The following is a 20,053-nucleotide window of genomic DNA, read 5'->3' as shown; positions in this document are numbered from 1 at the left end:
TTTTATGATAGTCATTGATTGATATGAGGTCCCTCTGATTATGTTGTATTATGTGGTCTGGTCTGGTCTGGTGAGTCTACTGCAGTTCTCAATGAAGGATGATAACTGCCCATGCCCAAGTGAGTCCTACCTGGGACTCTGCTTATGGTCTGTAGGTGGGTGGTGCTTCCCACCTGGCTAAAAGACTGGAGAGTTCTTTGGGTCTTTCCTCCAAGGTCTGCTGCTGTCCCTTAGGGAAGCCCAGTCTCTACAGAATCTTGTAGCAACATCTTCTGTTCCAGCTTCTTTGGCGTTTGAGTAAACAACTCAGCTCCATTAAGCAGTCTGCTCTGTTGCTCTTGTAGAGTTGATAACCATGACTTCACACTTCTCCTCGAGGTGGGAGAGTGTGTTCAGTGTGTCCCATGGAAGCAGTAAGTGCTGCCTCCACTGTGGAAGTGAAGCTGCTCAGAAGTGCAGGCCAGCATTGTGGCTTTGTGGAGTGAGCAGTCCCCAGAGGGTAGGATCTTAGGTTTTTACAAAGCACAGATCCTTCTGATAAGGAAAAATGGCCTCAAGGAGGCAGGACTTTGAGCTCTCAGATGTGTGTGGGATGTGACCAGATAAAATCAGAGGACTGAAAACCACGAGGATGGCCACCAGAAAAGATCTCAAGATAGCTAACTTTTTTTTTTTTTTTGACAGAATATTAATGTTTACTAAAAGGAATTTGCTTTTAGTGCTTCCTTTAGAAATAGATGAAATAATAAAGCCTGTGCTTGGGGCAGTTTGTGGGTGAGATTGATAGATAATACACTCTGTTTCTGTTCTGTTTTTGTGTTTTGAGTGTTCATTGAACTGAAAAGCCCTGACTTCACCTTACCATGTGGACATTGGAAGGGGGACAGTCCAATTGTTAGAGAGCATCAGAGTGTTATGGATGAATATGACCCCCAAGGGCCTGCAGATTAGGTCCTTGGGATGTGGCTTGGCATTTCCCCTTGTCAGAGAATGCAGATCTATCTGATACTATGGGGCCAGGATTGGCTTTCCCTACAAGGTCTCTCCAGCAACTAAGGGGTGGTCAAACTAGACTTTTGTCTGTGGATGCTGTGAAACTTACTGGAGATTCCTGAGGGAAAGGAAACCACAGTGAGCTGCTCATAAAAGGGAAGCCACTTCAAGCCAATTTTTATATCTGTAACTAGCAATTCTTCCTCTGAGGGTTTAGCCTTCAGAGATAATCCAGAAGAGAGAGAGGAAAAAAAGGGAGAGGTGAAAGAAAGGGTAATAATGTTCATTAGTACTGTATTCCAGAGGAGAGAAATCAAGAACATTCAATAAATTAAAGCTTTAGTAAGTTATGAAGTGGGCTGTTCATTCAATGGAAGGGAAAGCTCTAAGGCTCTATCATGTGTAGGTCATAGTTGCAGACCCAGTTGGTAAGCTCTCAGAAGGATGGTGAACATAGGATGGGCAAAGGTCAACAGGGGTTTATTGCTATTGTGTCCTGACATGAAAATATAGTATTACTTCATGAGTTTTTAAAATGTGTGTGTGGTGTGTGTCTGTCTGTGCACATATGTGTGTGCACACACGGAATCTTGAAGATGTTCGATCGCTCAGAACTGGATTTACAGTCATTTGCAGATGCCTCGCTTGTTATATGGGTGCCAGAAGCCAAACTCCAATCCTCACAATAGAGCAATAACTGCTCTTTGCCACTGAGTTCCCTCTTCAGCTCCTGCCTTTTAAAAAATATTTAATATTTTATTAAGAATTTCATAAAATGTATCTGAGTATATTGGTTACCAACTTAACCCTCAACCTCCCTAAATCTCCTTCCCAACTTAATGTCATCCATTGTTTTATTTTAAATAACCTACCAAATCTAGTTGTGCTACCATCATTGGCTTATGATATGTGGATGACCTACCATGGGCCATTAAGGAAAGGGACTCTTCCCTAGAAGTCATCAGCTCTCAATATTTTCTCCTTTACCTTTATGTGAGTTCTGGGGATTAAACCTAGGTCATGAAGTGCTTTTACTTGCTCAGTAATCTCACATCTCACTGGCCCCAGGTTTTGTAATTTTCAAATCTTGCATAAGTGTTGTTCAGTCTTACAGTTTACATAGGTATATTGAGAAACGAGTATCACGTAGTATCAGAAAAGTGTACTACTTGTTACGTTAGTAACCATCCTATTCAAGGTGGTATAATTCTATATTTTTATTCTATTTTCAAAATAGTCTATATGTGATTATGATATTTTTTAAAATTTGTATTTGTGTGTGTTTGCTGGTGTGTGTGTGTGTGTGTGTGTGTGTTGAATCCTCTGGAACTGGAGTTATATTTGGTTGTGAGCCACTCAATATGGGCACTGGAAACCACTCAGGTCTCCTGGTCTTATGCAAGAGAAGCAAGTGATCTTGATTGTCGCACCTTCTCTCCAACCCTATATTCTATTACTTTCAAAATGGAAAAAAAATTTTTTTTTTAAATGTTGCAGAATTTTGCTGTCTTTTTGAACTATGGATCCCTTCTCCAATGTAGCCCGTGCCAGGAATAACCAGCTGTACTCAAGTATAAAAGCTGTCTTTGCCTAGCCTCGACATTATGTTCTGAGCCAGAAACCATCTTCACTGTGCTCTCAATTTTATCTCTGTGCAGGAGGAGAACATTTGTCTGCACTGGGCAGCATTCTCAGGCTGTGTAGACATAGCTGAAATACTTCTGGCTGCCAAGTGTGACCTGCATGCCGTGAATATCCATGGAGACTCACCCCTGCACATTGCAGCCAGGGAGAATCGCTACGACTGTGTTGTGTGAGTATGGCCCTTGACCAATATAACTCGCTGCCAAGCTACCCAGATTGGGTGCTAGATGGTTGTATCTACACTGTACCTAGAGCTGATGTAGTTTAGGTAGAAAAGTATCTTTCCCATTTGATATCTCAGATCAGCTATTGTGTATTTTGGGCTCATAGTTGTCATAGAAAATAGGAACAAACAAAAAAACCCATCCACATTGTTAGTTGAATTTTGACCAAGTGTCAGACCCAACAGTGTGGAGACAATTTGACTGACAGATTCTAGCAAAAACTGGGTGCTATGGGTACTCTCCTCAGGGCTTTTTCGGCCCTTTTAAGCAGGCCCTTCGCAGTTCTTTCACATAGCAACATTGATTCCGTTTGGTGTAGCATCTCTGCTGTGTTTCTTTAGGAGAAAGAGGGTAGTGACTGCTCTGATGAGCAAGTAGCTCCTCTACTTCACTTGAAAATGAGAGATTGTGACACTTGCATTCCTCTGGCCTGGGTGTGGCAATCCATGCACTCTAGCCCAGGTGTGGCAACCCATGCTTACTTCATCAAGCAGACATGCAGTGCTGGTCTTCTGCACACACCAAACAGCTTTTCTCCTTTATCATTTCCTTTGTCGTTAAGGGAAAATTTGAAAGCAAAGTCTAAGAAAAATTAAATAAACATTCTTAGCTCCTACATATACGTTCAGATGAGAAAACCAATGCCTCATAGTAAGTATGCAGGGAGCATATGTGCTCCTAGGGAGGTATGGCTTTATTCCAGAGTCACTGAACTAGTAAGTTGAGTGCTACATAACAGAAAGCTAGTCATTTAACGTGTCTTAATTGTGTTACTTCTAAATTCAGATCTGGATGTTTTGTTGGCTTCCATTTTCCCTTTTAGCCTCTTTCTTTCTCGGGATTCAGATGTTACTTTGAAAAACAAGGAAGGAGAGACTCCCTTGCAGTGTGCAAGCCTCAATTCCCAGGTGTGGAGTGCACTGCAGATGAGCAAAGCACTTCGGGACTCAGCCCCCGACAAGCCCGTTGCTGTTGAGAAGACGGTGAGCAGGTGAGAAGGTTCTAAGACTGAGATGACTCTAGCAGACCATTAACAGGTGGACTAGAAGAGACTGGAGCAACTATTTCTGAAGCTCAGCCTAGTGTGGGCACTGGTTGGCAGCTATGTCTCCCATTGAGGCAGATTCTGAAACAGCACAAGTAACATCTCCCTTTTCCTGTGCAGAGACATTGCTCGAGGGTATGAGCGCATTCCTATTTCCTGTGTGAATGCTGTGGATAGTGAGTTATGTCCCACCAACTATAAGTATGTCTCCCAGAACTGCGTGACGTCCCCCATGAACATTGACAGGAACATCACTCATTTGCAGGTTGGTGGTAAGAAGGGATGGCAGGGTCCCTAGAACTGGGTCCTAGGACTTAGCATCATTCTGGAAGAAGGCCTTTGGAAGCTTCCCACAAGATCCTGTTGTCTTTGCACTTGCCTCCCAGGAAAGAGGTGGAAGAAATACAAAAGTTTCAAGATCTGTGTTAGGCATGATAGTGTTTCTCTTAGCATACTGTGAAGGCCTGCTGAAGGCCCTAAGTGTTCCCTGTTCAGTGGTTGCTCAGGCCTTGGTAGATATGTCTGGTCCGTGAGTCATGAATAAGAGGGACCATGCAGGTCTAAGAATTGAACGCTGTGTGCCTGTCAGTCCAGGCTGCTATAGCCCAACTAACAACTTTCCCACTTCTGACTTTTTCGTTTGTGCTTGTCTAAAATCAGACCTATTTGAAAAGAGTATCCATACAGTTGTGCTTAGGGGAGTCCCCCAATTCTCACAAGATGAACTGTGTAAGCATCACTTGGTTGTGAGATTCTGTCTCCTCTTTTTTCCTGGCCTTGAGTACAGCAGCCTTTTTAGCTCCCTGAAGTCTGCACCTGTCTAAATTTCCACCTGCTTTCTACCGCCATGTGCAGTTTCCTCAGTATGTCCCAAGCCTTTCTACCTTGCTCCTAAGAGAGCCTATAGCAAGTTAAAGACATTCTGTGGTGATTGCAAGGAGGGAGGAGTAGGGTACCAGGAATGTGGTGCCTGTCTAACATGCTGTGTACTCTGTTCCCAGTACTGCGTATGCGTAGATGACTGCTCCTCTAGTACCTGCATGTGTGGCCAGCTCAGCATGCGCTGCTGGTATGATAAGGTGAGGAAGCACATTTGCTGCACATGTGCTTATGTGGTAAGTTCTGTGAGTGTGAGTCTGTGAATATGTTTCCTGCTTCTAAGGTGTCCTGGTGACTTTGGGAAAGTCGGAGGTAAGCTGGTTATGAAAAACAAGTAGGAGGAGGTGACAGGCTGAAAATGAGGGGCTGGCTAGTCCAAGCAGATTGTGGGTCTAAGGTGTAGCTTCCCGGAGTCCTGAGGCTGGAGTCCTTGTCCTTTGTAACTACGTAGACACTAGTACAGTGGCTGTTCTGGCATAGCTAGAGGAGGAAACTTCTTTGTTTTTGCCTGTTATGTTTGCCATATACAAGTGTCCAAAGAGATGCTTGGTAGAAAAACTAGGCCAGAGGATAGGCTGTTTGAAGTATCAGTAGACTCTGTGGCCTGAGGTGAGAGTCACAGGCTTACCAGTGCCTGGCAGTGCTAGTAGGAGGAGACACTAAGACAGTAAGGCCTTGAGACCCAGGGTGCAGCTTAAGTACTGATGTGTGGGGAGGGGAGGTGCATAGTCCTCACTTCAGTTCAGAAGTCATGGATGCTAGAATGTCCTGAATGAAGAGAAAGCAGACTGCAAAGAGGGGCAGCATCATGTTCTTGGTTGGTTTAGAAGAGGAGAGTCATAGAAGTTGGAGTACTTGTCATTTGAATGAGAGAACAACACAAATGACAGCCGTGTAACCAGCGCTTAGGGGCTGGCAGGTATCGGTTATCTTTAGAGTATGGTCCATGCTGAGGCTTTGTTTAGGAGCATTCTGATCAAAGTCCTAATTGTGTAAGAGACTCCCTAAAAGTCTCAGAAGTGCACATGGTCCTAGTGTGTCACATCTAGGTAGAACTGAGTTGAAGAAAGGGAGAGGGTATGTGGCTGGGTTCTCTAGGAGCAGCCAGAAGATGCTAACTACTTGAGACAGGGTTGGACAGGAGGGTTAGGACAACAGCATAGCCAGGCAGGAACAAAGGCGGCTGACTTCCCCAAGAGGCCCTCCAGCCTGAACCATACCTGGTGAAATTTCCTTTGAACCACAGATGTGGAACCTCGTAGCTGTTAAAGTCTGCCCATAAACCATTGTGTTTGTGAATATTTGAAGCTAGACCGGGTACTTTGTAAAAATAGATTATTAAAGTTTATTTTTAAAAAATGCTGGTTGACATCTGCTGGCCCTTGTGGCCATCTGTTAACAGGATGGCCGACTGCTGCCTGAGTTTAACATGGCAGAACCACCCTTGATCTTCGAGTGCAATCATGCCTGCTCATGTTGGAGGAACTGCCGAAATCGTGTGGTGCAAAATGGTCTCAGGTGAGGGGTGTAGATGTATTAGGTCACACTAGGCCAGGAGTTTGTGTATTTGTGGGTGGGGCCAATATTTGGGGAAGTGTATGTGTGTGTGTTGTAAGTGTAAACAACCAGCCAAGCTAGACTGGATTAGATATGAGTAGGCTGAGCCTTTTCTATTCAGTGTTAGAGAAAGCCAGTCAATATTGACAGTGGTGGTATTTGATGGCTTTCCTGATGGGTTCCTTCCTGGTAATTGATGTCCCCCACCCCTACCCCCTGCTTGTCCTGTGCCTCCTGGATCACAGCAAAAATTAGGTTTTAAGCATTGGTAGCTATGCTCTGTACATAGTGTACTAAGGACAGAGTGTACAAACTTTTCTTCCTATTCACCCTTCACCATATTTACAAATGGACCCATAGGATGGGCATGAGCTGAGGGTGCCTTGAAGACTGGGTGAATTCCTTAACCATGGTCTACCTTGAGCCCGCTCAGCATATAGGAATCTGCCTGGCTGCTTGTTGCTGGCACACTCCATAAGTAATAGAATGGCAGCAGTCCGGCTTCTAGTGAAAGCGCTTCTATGGGGTGAATAACTTAGCCTTCACTACTAACCTCATAGGTTAGGCCAGTTCTAGTTGAGGAAAGCAAGGGCTGCTATATTTAATGCTTTGACAGTCTGAGTCCTGGCTTCTCAGCTTCTGTGTGTGGTACTGGGTTTCTCCAGTTACTGGAGTTGCTTTTAGTCACCTGAAGAGTTGTAATTTCTTGATTTGGAACCTCTATCGTTTTACTCTATTTGCTCATCTCACTCATTTCAGAATGGATACAAGCTGGTTTGCTGACCATCAGATACATGTCCACCTCCCCTCTACCTGTTTTCCAGGGCAAGGCTGCAGCTTTATCGGACACAGGACATGGGCTGGGGTGTGCGGTCCCTCCAGGATATTCCACTGGGCACCTTTGTCTGCGAGTAAGTGGGTCCCCAGAGTCCCACAGCTCTGTTGATAGTTTTGTGTTTTGTTTCTTTCATTTCTGGTACTCTCCATACATACATGTTTGTACTCTAAGAAGCCCCTGGGAGCCTATGATTCACTGTCATGCAGAAGTAAGGCAGTGGAGGTATTGATTACACCAGTCTCTCAAGCAGCCCCTAGGCTCTAGATGCTGGCGTCTTGCTGCTAGCTCCAGAGTTGTGCTTGGATTTTTTTTTTTTTTAACCTCGGTTGCTTATTAAAGTTGTAAGCTTCAAGTATCCTGCACAGTACTATTATCTTTGATAAGACATCCTTGGTCTTCACCTTGTACTACAGACACATGGGGCCAGATCCAAATTCCAGCTTAACCCATACAACTTTTTCAGAGTGTCCTATGTCTGCATCCTTGCTTTCCTTGGCACTGTTCCTTGTCAGAGGGTCTTCCCTTTTCTCACTACAGGTACGTAGGGGAGCTGATTTCGGACTCTGAAGCTGATGTTCGGGAAGAGGACTCTTACCTCTTTGATCTTGACAATAAGGTAATGTATTATAAAGGCCCAAAGCATATAAGCAAATGATTGCAAATTGTAAAACTTGAACAGTTAGTTTTGGTACATTCTGGAAAATGGGTGGCACAGGTACGCTAGCCCTGGAATCATTCTGATGAACACCCTACTGCTGGTGGGTGTAGCCTCATTGCAGATCTGTTTGGTTTTAACCACAGTTCTGGGCTCATTTTGGTGTTCAAGGCATGGAAATCCAACTTGGGAGATCTGTGTGCTAATGTAGCTAGCCACCTGCTGCAAGAGAGTAGCTACCTGGGATTCCTCACTGTGCGCCCCTGTTTCCCAGGTTGCTTCTCTGAGGGAAGAGCTCATGGAGTCACATGGGAAGCAGCAGGGGATCCAGAAATGCTGTCAATGGGGTTGTCCATTGACCCCAGGGTACTGACTCCTGTATTGGGGAAAAATAGAGGGCCAAGCTTGGTCTACTTGAGGAGTAGGGTTTCCAGTGACTTCTGGGGCCAGTGTTGAGACCACTTCATTCCATCATTGTTTCTGAATTGAGGAATTGCTATTTAAAAACTTGGTAAAGATGGGTGTTGTAGTGCCCACCTTTAATCCTAGTGCTTGGGAACAGAGACAGGCAGAGCTCTGTAAGTTTGAAGTCAGCCAGAGTTATGTGGTTAGACCTTGTTTAAAATAAGTATTAAGTAAATACAACCTAAAGGTCACAGTCAGTGCTAATGGGTAAGTAAATAAAGGGTTTCTAATCTCTCATGTAGCCGTCATGACATCAATATTATCCCTAGAGACTCTCTTGACTTCTGAAGTCACCTAAGAAGTTAGCATTTGTGAAGCCAGATTTATGTTATAACCAGCTGTGGGGATTGGAAAGATGGCAGAGTTAAAAGCACTGCCTGACACTCTAGAGGACTCAGGTTCAATTCCCGGCACCCATATGGCAACTCAAAACTGTGACTCTAGTCCTAGGATTTCTTGTGCCCTCTTCTGGCCTCCATGAGCTCCAGGCACTCACGTGATGAACATAGGCACATATGTGTGTAGGCAAAACACCCATACACGGGGGGGGGGGGGGCGGCAAAACAAATAAAGCCTCATAAAAATCAGGTGTGATGGTACAGCTAGAGGTAGAAGCTGTGAAACTAAAAGTTGAGCTCTTCTCCTTAGTTAGTTTTAAGCTATCCTGGAATACATTTTAAAAACAAACAACCCGCCCTTCCAAAAAACAAAAACATTTCTCAGGCTCAAGAGTGTCAAAGCTCTTAGGTGTCTTTATATAAGAGTCAGTGCACCAATTCCTGAATTGTGGTAGATGTTGTCTTCCTGGGTGCTTGTGCTTGCAAAACAGTGGAGGGCTGGTTATGAGAGCTCCCTCTTGTTGGTGTGCATGCATGTCCTGGCATGCATGCCATCTTTCCCTTCCTTCTTTGAGAATCATTCATTCATTCGTTCATTCATATTTATGGTGGTGCATTTATCAGTCTTTAAGTTATATAGTCCGTAGGATTTTGTAGCCCCTATTTATGTTTTTGTAAAACACAAACTTTCCAGAAATTGGTATGCCTTCAAGTTTGGAGCTGCACAGACTGAGGTCTGTGTGTTGGTTTCCCATATTGACACTTATTTTCTTCACAACCACTCAGCAGTGTGATTCATAAGTGTCTTCAATGCCTAGGCTTCCTCCTGTGGAATCTCAGTTACTGTAGTTCATGGCTCTAACCCTGAATTGCTAAGCCGTCTCTCTAGCCAATGCTTTTTAATGTTCAGTCCATTCTTTGCTGCGGAATCTGTCTCCCCGAAGATCACAAAGCTTTTCTCCTGTGTCTTTCTGTAGACCTCTTTTGGTCATCCTTGTTGCGTGGTCTGAGGTGAGGGCTGGGTTTGTGTCTTATCGATGAGGATTTATAGTCATCCAGGTACTGCTGGCCAAGATACTGTTTCTCATTCATGTGCTGTTTTCTTCCTTGTCTGATTTCTGACTCTTACACCAGTGCCACCTTCTCAGTGGCAACGTTCCACTTGAGCAGGCAGTATTGGTCCTCAGATAGTCCCATTTCATGAATGTGTTAGTTCTGAGAGTCAGTCATTGTCTGTGAGATCAGTAGCTCGGAGATTTGGCTGGGAGTTCCACTGAATCTTGTTTACTTAGGATGTGACACTGCAGCTGTAGGTTCCATACTCACTAGGTCTTTAATTTCTCTCTCTGCAGATCCTCACTATTCTGTAAATAGGTCTGAACTATGATTGTTAAAATGGCATTGCTTTTCATTTCATTTCATTTCTCAACTGATTATGGGTAGTGCTGGGAGATGGGTAGGTTTCTTTGGTTGACCTTGCCAAGTTATCTATTAATTTTGGTACCTTTCAAGGGTTATTTATTAGGAGTTGTTGAATACACAATTATGTGCTATATGAATAAAGATAATTTCATTTGCCCTTTCCAGGATGTGTGTCTTAGAGGGTTACCAGAGTCTTGTGAGTACTCTCATATGCTGTCAAGACTTCTGAGGAGGGTCATTCCTATCATCCCTTGGCTATAGGATAAGGCCAGTGTCCAGAACTTTTTTCAGCCCCTGGAAACAGTACCAGCCTTTTCCCTGTTCCTTTCCTCACTTCCTGTGTTGTCTTCTTTACCACTGCTGGTGTTTAGCCATCTTTATCCACTCCTAAATAATCTTAATATCTTAAATAATACTGTGTCCGTGGTTCTTCTTGTTCATTCAGAGGATATACCAAGGTTCTTGTTTCCTATATCTGCTCAAACCAAACTCCACAATGTGTCCACTTGAGCACTGTGTTGGTGACCACATTTACTGTTCCCCCAAACAGAACCTAGCCACATGTGTCTTCTTGTCTCATTCATGCCCTTGGGCACATGGTTCCTTGATAGCCCTTGAAGTGCATTATGTCCTGTGATCATGCTGAGGTCTGTGTGTCCATATCAAAGAAACTCAGGACAAACTTCAGGTACATAAAAAGGACTCAACAATTCCCTTAGGACTTTGACAGACTCTGAGCAGGAGAAATGGTCTGGATAAGGCTCGTTCAAAGGAGGTATGGCAGCTCCACACTGTCCTTGTTCTAGAAAGGGCAGGCATTAATAACATTGGCATGAAGTTGGTATGCTGGAGCCAAAGTTAGGTATAGAGAATTGCTTGCTCCTAGGGCACTATTGAAGACCTGTGAGTAGCCCTTTTTATCTCTGGGTCATAGCCTGTGCTTGTGTCCTCTATGAGTTTCTGAGCTGAGTTCTGGTCAATTACCAGGCATGCTTTAACGGCCTCATTTTTCAATTTGCAATAAAGAAGCCAGGCATGGCTAAGTGTGCAGGACAACTCCTCTTAGAAGCCCAACAGTGGCACATTCAAGGCTCTCCAACTTGGGGACAGCCTCTGGGATTCTTGGCTGTTGTGTACATTTGACGTTGCAGAAGTTCTACCCTAGGAATATTTGTTATCAAGTTAGAAACTTTTCCAGATGGAAGGGTCATTTTAAAGTATGGCACTGGTCATTCCTCAGCTTTTAGTTCTGGACAGAAGTATCTCTAGATGAGAATAGTAGCTTTGGGAGTCCTGCTTAGGGCCATAGGCCCTAAGCTCATAGTTTGCCTCTCAGTCTTCTTGAGACTCTGGCCAGGTCCCTGTGGGATATACCCTTCCCTCTTGGCTTCTGTGGATGGTTTGTGTCCTATGAGGTGTTTCAAAACCCCAGTTAACACAAATGACTCTACAGCAGGTAATGGGATCTCCAGTAACTACAGTAGGCCCTATTGGGCCTGTTATAACATGGCTACTTGAACTATCCAGGTTCCTCTTGGGGCCGAGCAAGCATATCTTCCCTATCCCCCCAGGCCTACCCTATTGTTCATTCTCATCTAGTTTGTGTTGTAGAAGTTCTGCTCCCTCCTGTCTCATCTGCCTGCCACCTACATCTTCTCACCTGTGGTATTGCCTTTCCTCACACAGGTATTCCTGCATTTAATTTTCTCTGCTGCTCTTTCCTAATTTTAAAGAAGCCTTTCATCTAGATGATAAAAGAAAGGGCAGACAAGGAAAAAAAGAGCATTTGCTTGGCTGCCATTTCTTGGGATATTTTGTTTCCTGTAGTCATACCAGCCTCATTTTGATGAGTGCTGTGGGAATGTTCTGATGTGCAGAAGAGTGAAGATGACCAGAGGTAGGGGCCCATGTTGCCACCAGTCAGCATTAATTGCTTAATTTCTGTTTTCTTTTCCCTATACAATGGTGTGTGATATTTATATACCATATATATGGTATACAGTATGTATGTATGTATGTATGTTCTCTCTCTCTTTCACTCACTCACTCACTCACTCACTCACTCACTCACTCACTCACTCCATTCCACCAGTGTTATCTGGTGCCAGCTTTCCCACACATTTCCCCAGTTCTCCCAAGTACATTGCACTGAGTAGGTTCCCAGATCCACCAGGGCTGTGCTCACACTTGCTGCCCCCAAGGAGCACAGCATTCCCAGGGCCTCCTATTTCTTCTTCTGAAGACACCAGTTATTGCTCTGCAGAAGTCCTGCCATATCTGGAACGTGTGTCCCCATGTGTTAACTATGTTGTTTCCTGATGCCCAGTAATACTTATGCTGGTGACATCATGTTTTTCTAGCTGTGTTCTTAATGGAAGTTGTGGTAGCTGTGAACCTTGCCTGTTCCCCTTTTACCTGACATCTCTGAACCACTGGGGACTTATGTCATGCTTTTCATGTTCATTTAAGGGAATTTTTATTTTGGGGTATGTGTGTGTGGAGACCAAATGTTGGTATCAAGTGTCTTGTTCTTTCTACCTGATTGGTTAGACTGGGGTTATTAACACAATGGCACATCACCTTGCTTTTATATGGGTATCGGGGATCTAAACTCAGATTCTTGATGTGGTTGGCAGGTTACTGACAGAGCCATTTCCACAGCCCAGTTTTTTGTTTTGTTTTGTTTTGTTTTTAAGATTTTTTTCCCTACCCATCTTTAGCTATCTGTTTTTCTTGGGAGAAGGCAGATATTCTGTTTGCCTATTTCTATAATGAGGCAGGCAGAGGTGAAAAATTGCCAGATGTAAAGGAGATTTGTTGTTTCAATTTTTTTTTAACTCTTTGTGTGTTTTGAGGTGGGATTTTACTATCTAGATTAGGTTAAACTTGAATTTGTGACCATCTTTCTGCCTCTGCCTTCCAGCTGCTGGGATTACTAGTGTACACCATCAGCCTTTTGTTTTGAATGTTGGTATGGTTTGTCTGTCTTGTTGTTGTTAATATACTTGGAGTGTTTTTTTTTTTTTTTTTTTTTTAATCAATTACAGCTTCTCTTTAATATGGACACTGCTCTTGTTTTGGGTCTCACAGACTTCCTACCTCTTATTTGTTGTTCTGTTTTCTGGAACTGTTAGCTTTCTTATGTCCAACCTAGCATCACGCTTGCAATCTAATTTTCCTATTTAGACCCCTATTATCTTTTGTGAAAATAGATTTCACAGAACAAATTTAGCTAAGGCATTTGTTTCTTTCTTTTTTCTTTTATGATCTGTATGTATGTATGTATGTCTTCTGTCTGCATGTATGCCTGCAGGGTAGAAGAGAGCACCAGATCCCATTATAGATGGTTGGGGGCCACCATGTGGTTGCTGCAAATTGAACTCAGGATCTCTGAAAGAGCAGTCAGTGCTCTTAACCACTGAGCCATTTCTCCAGCCCCCCCTTTTTTTAATTATTTATATGTATGGGTATTTTGCCAGTGTGCATCATATTTCTATGTATCGTGTGTATACCTGGTGCCTTCAGAGATCAGAAGTTGTGAACTGCCACATGGGAGCTAGGAATCAACCCAGCCAGGGTCCCCTAGAAGAGCATCCAGTGCTCATAACCACTGTGACACTTCCCCCTTTCTTTCTGAGACAAGATCTCACTCTTTAGCTTTGTCTGGGTACAAATTACTATGTAGACCAGGCTGGCTTAGAACTCATAAATCCTTATCTGCCTTGTAAGGGCTAAGATCAAAAGTGCCACCACACCTAGCCAAGATGCTGAAACTTGTGTTTAACTATGGAGTCACAGTTGGATTCCCTAGTGAGACACATGGTTATATGTGGTCCACTTCTCTGCTCAGGTTGAGAGCTTCCCTGACCTTAACCTTTAGAGTAGCCTTGCTGATGTTAGGACCACACATACAGTACAGTTGCTAGGAGCATGCCCTGCTCTGCAGTTGCTTGGTCCTTAGGAAGTATTCTACTGAGGACTTGAAGTATTGCAATTGTCTTTCTGTGCAGTTGTATTGCCAGTTTGATATGCAGCTATGTTAATGTTTTAGTTAATTCAGATTTGGAAATTTAAGAATTTGTGTTTTTGTCAGGCATGGCAGCACATGTATCTATACCATCTCAGGACCTGTGTTAAAGGCAGTCTGGACTCGCACAGTAAAATCTTCTCTCAAAATATATTTTTAAAAACTGTTATGTTCATGGCATGTGGAGGTCAGAGGACAACTATAGGAGTTGGTTCTCGTTTTCTACCATGTGTATCTTGGAGATCAAACTCGGGTTGTTAGGATTGATGGCAGATGCCTTTATTTACCTTAAACATAATAACTCCCCAAAATAAAATGACTTGTGTTTTGTTTGTTTGTGCTGTGGTGCTGGAGGATTGAACCCAAGATTTCATACATGCTAGCTAAACATTTTATCAGACTTTTCATTATGCAAAAGACTTGTGTGTTCTAAAAATAGAAACCACATTAAAGTCTTGCTCAGGAATGTTGTGTGCTTCTTTGTGTATTCTGTGTTCCGGATACTGGTTTTTTCTCTGGCTGCTATCAGAAACACTGACACCCACTTACCCTGTTCCTCACAGCTCTCGTGTTGGTGAAGGCCTTCTTTTGGCTCATAGCCAGTGCCTTTGCACTGTGTCCCTGTGAGGTAGGAGCTCTCTGGAGTCTCTCTTGTGAGCTCACTCATTCCACACAGGTTTGCCCTCAGCTGTGGTCACCTCCCTAATCTCCTGGCCTTACTGATTGTGTCACTATGAGGTGAGGATTTCAAATAAGGAGCTTTAAAGAGGGAATGACACTTGAGTCATGATACTCTTCCTCCTGTTCCCCAATAGGAGATCATTTGTAGAAATTTTATAGAAATAAAGGTACTTACTTCTTTTGTGCTTTTGCAGAAAGTGGTGTAGTCTCTGTACCCTGCCTCTCTCTTGCCAGTATAGTACAGAAGTCATCAGCACACAGGGTTTCTCTTAGTCTTTTGGGGGCATTGAGGTTGATTTCATCTTTGCTACTTTTGCAGTTGGCATCTTAGTGAGTTCTCCTGGTTCACTCTTGCCTATGGGGTCTTGCTCCTTTCTGCAGAAGAGGGTTAAATAGTCAATAGATCCTCATTAAAATCCCACTTGGTTCTCTATTGTTTCCTTTTTCTTTGCCCCAACTTTACACTTCTCTATAGTGATTGCCACGAGTATGTTGCTGTTTTGTGCTATATAGAACATGAGCAGTTTCTGTAATGCCTTTTCCCATGTAACCTTTGGTTTGTCTCAAGCTAGGCTTAGCTGAATTTTTAATCTTATTTACATATTTATTTTTAAAGATTTGTTTTTATTATGTATACAATGTTCTGCCTCCTTGTATGCCTGCCTGCACATCAGGACCGGGCACCAGATCTCATTATAAATGGCTGTGAGTCCCCATGTGGTTGCTGGGAATTGAACTCGGGACCTGTAGATAGTCAGTCCTCTTAACCTCTGAGCCATCTCACCAGCCCCTATTTATTTTAAGACAGGGTCTTACTATGTCCTGTTTAGGACAACCACTGTTTAGATCAGGCTAGCCACAAATTCAACAGTCTCCCTCTGCTTCTTGGGATTAGAGGTGTGTGCCACCATGTCTGGCTCATTTTTATTATTGGAGTGTGGGCATTCAAGACATCATTTCTCTGTGTAACCTTAGCTATCCTAGAACTCTGTAGACCAGGCTGGCCTTGAACTCAGAGATCTGCCTGCCTCTGCGGTGCTAGAATTAAAGGCATGCACCCCGTACTCATTTGTATGCTTAATGTTAACTGTTTGATCTCCCTGCCCCTTAAAGTGCACATGTTTTCTGATCTTTTTTTTAAAGCCTAACTTCCAGATTCGGGCTCTGCTGTTCATGTGCAGTTCTGGCCTCTATCCAACTGTCTGTTGCTTACAGTCAGCTCAATATCTTGTTTCAATATAGGCCAGGTCGACCAGAGGTTTCAGTGTATAGACTGGCTCCCATCCCAGAATCCCAGGACTCTTTGCCTTAGTGCCTTTTAGCATGTGTCCTGCCTGCTTTTAGGGTTGTTTTCTTCAGAGGCTAGGGTTATCTGCAGCTTCCTAGGCTATCACCGCATAAGCAGAGTCACAGGAGTTTTCAATTATTGTCTTTATGGCAGATGCAGAACATAGGTTGTTGTGTCTTTGATCTGGGTGGTTGTCTATATTCACCACTTTATTTCCTGTCAGTTTTGAAGTTACAAAGTAAAAGTTGTCAGATATTCATCTCAGACCCAGGCATTTCCATTATTGGTTTGTGTTTGACCTGTGCCTGAATTTTGAGTGTGTTCACAGGGTGAACCCAGGTGTCTGGAACAGGCTCTTGTTTGGGCCTTTACTTCACAGCGTTATCTCAGCATACCTGACTTTACTCTCTAATTCTCCTCTCTTAAATACTGTGGCTATGTAACAGTATTACCCAAGCACCACAGCTAGGGACGGCCTATAGCAACAGCTCTGGATGTACAGTGTGGCCAGTCCTAGACCTACCCATTTCATCCTGGGCAGTTCCTTGGAGTCTACCTTGGAGTGTAGGACAGTTTCCAGGTCTTTTCTGCATGTCAGGACTGCCCTCTGCAGCAAAGGCCTCCTTTGCCATGAAGTAGGAATCATACCACAGCAGTTTCTCACACATAGGAGCTCTGTGAGACAGTTGTTTAAATGGCTCAAGAGTTAGCACAGCCTACCTAGCATATCTTGATCCCACAATCCCTGTCTGCCAGGAAACAACCATAGAATCTGGGCAGAGTTTTGGGATAGGGATGCTTAGAAAACTACTCCTCTGTGTCCCTGGTTAGTGTGGTGCCCCTACCTCTGGCACTGCAGGATTTAGTGTAGCATGGCCTATGGATACCCTCAGGCTGTAACACAAGCCTGCTCTGCTGAGCCTGAGTTGTCACTGGGCCACAGAAGTTAAGCTCCTCAGTCCTGGCAGAGCTACTACTCAGCTCCAGATTTCACTGTTGCAGTGCTGGTTTCTAGGGTTAGGACATGACCTACTGGCTACAGCCTATCATGGATTCTCTCCTCCCCCCCCCCCCCCAAAGGATGGAGAGGTATACTGCATTGATGCTCGGTTCTATGGAAATGTCAGCCGGTTTATAAACCACCACTGCGAGCCCAACCTTGTGCCTGTGCGCGTGTTCATGTCACACCAGGACCTGCGGTTTCCCAGGATTGCTTTCTTCAGTACCCGCCTGATCCAGGCTGGGGAGCAGCTGGGGTAAGTACAACCCCAGGCACAGTATGACCCTGGCTGGGTGGGTAGGGTTGCTGCATTGCTAGCCATGCATGTGCTTCAAACATGTAGGGTTCTGGGCCTAGATGGGGCAGCTCAGGGGCACTTGGGATATCCCACTGCCACCTGTGTTCAACATGCAGAAGTGCTGAGTTCTACTTCCCCAGGTTCGACTATGGGGAACGCTTTTGGGACGTCAAGGGCAAGCTTTTCAGTTGCCGGTGTGGGTCTCCCAAGTGTCGGCACTCAAGTGCAGCCCTGGCTCAGCGGCAAGCCAGTGCAGCGCAGGAGGCTCAGGAGAATGGCCTTCCGGATACCAGCTCTGCAGCTGCTGCCGACCCTCTATGAATTGCCAGTGGGGCCAGTGGGATCTTCAGAATCATATTTTGGTGACTGCAATTTAGAGGGGAAAATCTGCACAAGATGTCCAAGAGGAGCTGGAGGTGTGGACACCTCCCAGGAATGTTCTGGGCCTGAGGCGTTTCAGCTGGCCCAGTGCTCAGACCAGAGCACTGCTCTGGTTTTGCACCTCAGAGACCTGACTCCATGTTGCATAACTTGTGAGTTCCTGGTGGTGGCTCTGTCGCTGCAATGCTTCCCATTCCTCCCTCTGGTCTCTGAGGCCCTTGCTCCACTGCCAGCTTTGTTTTGTATACTGTCTGGTCAGGGTCCTACAAGGCACTCACCAAGGCCACCATCACCTACAAGCTGCTCCGTTAGACCTGCTGCCCACAGCCTGTGTTGCTGGCACCAACTCACAGGTGCCACCAGAGGACACTAGCTCCCTTACAGCTTGGAGGGGTTGGCCAACCCACCACTCACTTTGATGAGATGTGGGTTTGCTTTTTAAAGAAATCCTATATCTAGCCCTATATATCAAGCCTCTTACTGGTGTTTCTTTGCGAGGAAGCAGGTTGGTGATGCAGGCAGACCCTGCACCAGCCCCAGCCAGTTCCGTTGACGCAGGCACCTTTTGTTGATTTTTAAGCCACATGCTATGATGATGAATAAACTTGTTTGTTTTCTACCATTACCGAACATTAGGACAAACAAAGAATAAAAACACAAAACACAGACAACGGTGCTGAATCTGGTGTGGTTTCTACTCACCACGTGAAAATAAACTATCAACTGTAAAAAGAGAACAAAATGATTTTAGAATAAAGTGCAGGAAAACTTTTTTAAAATGTTAGTCTTGTAGTGGAATAAATTTGCCGTCACCTTTTGTGTGATGGCCTGGCAGGTCATGTACTTTTTTTTTTTTTTTGGCATATACCTTTCTAAATACTGTAATTAGTGCAGCGACAGTGGGGTTTTCTTTTTGTGTGTGTGACTCTTCTAAAACATTCATAATGCAGTCATGTTTATTTTTTTCTGTTAAAATGTTTTTGACAGTTTTAAGAGCAGTCTTTTGGCTCAGACCATTTCTTGTTCTGTTTTCAATGAAATCAATAAAAAAGTACTTTAAATGGAATTTTCATTATGACACGTTCTTTCTCGTGGTCTATGCTAATCTCTAGCCCTTCTACTTCGGGAGCTATACTCAGGGTTTCTGGAAGTCTGCCAGGTCCATTGTCACACAGAAGGCTGGAGGGCTGCATTTGTGTTCATGTTTGGTGTTCAGTGTCCCAAGTTTGAAAGCCATTCTGACTGCCGTTGGAGCAGGTGAGTTCCCATATGTGACAGTTTTCATTGGGACACAGCGAGGGTGGAGGAGACAAAGCTGCAGCTCTTTCCTCCCTGCTGACAAAGGATGCCTGCATCCTTCCCTAGGGAGCCCAGACACACCAGTTCCTCTTTGTGTCCATGAAAGTCTGGCATTGTTCACTACAGGAGAGCTTGTAAACTCAATGAAAAATTGATCAAAGGCTCTATCTTTGAGTGTGTGGAGTTCATTCAGTCAGGCCTTTTCTCAAAGGAAGGCAACTGTTTCATCTTTATAAATGATCAGGTAGGGTGCCTGGGCCCACATGCTGTCCAGCCCGTGGCCCTTGCATCAATATTGGTAACAGCTGTGGGATTACTGTGGGCAGGTGAGATACTGGCAGACCCAAGGAAATGCGGGTTCCTCTTCTCCCAGAAGAGCGTGGGTCTTGGCCCTAAACTGCCCTGAGGAAGAGTCATGCCATGAAGAAGCCCACAGCAGCTCCCCTCCTAAGTTTCTTCTGCCTGTTTCTGTGCAAATACTACCCCTCTATATCACATCTGTCAGGGAAGAGGTGTCCATGTTGGTAAAATCCAATTTCTGTGGTGTTGGGTGTGTGTTGTGTGCTTCGGGCAGCATCCACATAATACCTAAACTTTGTTGATGAACATGGGCCTTTTTTCCAAGGTCCCACTAATAAAAACTGTCCTGGAAAGAAGATTTCTGTACATTGTCTTTTTTTACTAGTCATGTTCTTGGGTATCTTATTTAGGGTTTCTATTGCAGTGAAGAGACTGTGACCATGGCAACTCTGACAAAGGGTAACATTTACTTTAGGCTGGGCTGGCTTACAGGTTCAGAGGTTTAGTGTATTATCATTTGGAGAAGCATGGCAACTTCCAGACATGGTGCTGGAGAAGTACCTGAGAGTCCTACATCTGGATCGGCAGACAGCAGGAAGAGAGAGTAACACCGGGCCTGGCTTGAGCATTGGAAACCTCAAAGCCCACTGCACAGTGACATACTTTTTCCAACAAGGCCACACCTCCCAATCCTTTCAAATAGTGGCACTCTATTGAGC

The 20,053-nt window shown here is 44.4% G+C and overlaps 1 protein-coding gene across 8 annotated transcripts in view; it reads left to right on the top strand.

Moving 5' to 3' along the window:
* Positions 1–18,801, top strand: part of Ehmt1 (euchromatic histone lysine methyltransferase 1) — a 151,161-nt gene extending 132,360 nt beyond the window's left edge. For all 8 annotated transcript variants that reach the window (XM_051184755.1, XM_051184756.1, XM_051184758.1 and 5 more), the window contains 9 exons: positions 2,652–2,806; positions 3,685–3,852; positions 4,027–4,171; positions 4,908–4,985; positions 6,188–6,303; positions 7,167–7,253; positions 7,718–7,796; positions 17,137–17,312; positions 17,495–18,801. In XM_051184755.1, coding sequence (XP_051040712.1) covers positions 2,652–2,806; positions 3,685–3,852; positions 4,027–4,171; positions 4,908–4,985; positions 6,188–6,303; positions 7,167–7,253; positions 7,718–7,796; positions 17,137–17,312; positions 17,495–17,675 — 1,185 coding nt within the window. In that variant the 3' untranslated portion in view covers positions 17,676–18,801. The remainder of the gene's footprint in view (positions 1–2,651; positions 2,807–3,684; positions 3,853–4,026; positions 4,172–4,907; positions 4,986–6,187; positions 6,304–7,166; positions 7,254–7,717; positions 7,797–17,136; positions 17,313–17,494) is intronic.
* Positions 18,802–20,053: the final 1,252 nt, after the last annotated feature.

Source organism: Phodopus roborovskii, unplaced genomic scaffold (genome assembly GCF_943737965.1).
Source record: "Phodopus roborovskii unplaced genomic scaffold, PHOROB, whole genome shotgun sequence".
NCBI lineage: Eukaryota > Metazoa > Chordata > Mammalia > Rodentia > Cricetidae > Phodopus > Phodopus roborovskii.
Note: the sequence above shows the minus strand (reverse complement) of the source record. Positions and strands in the feature narration are given on the sequence as shown.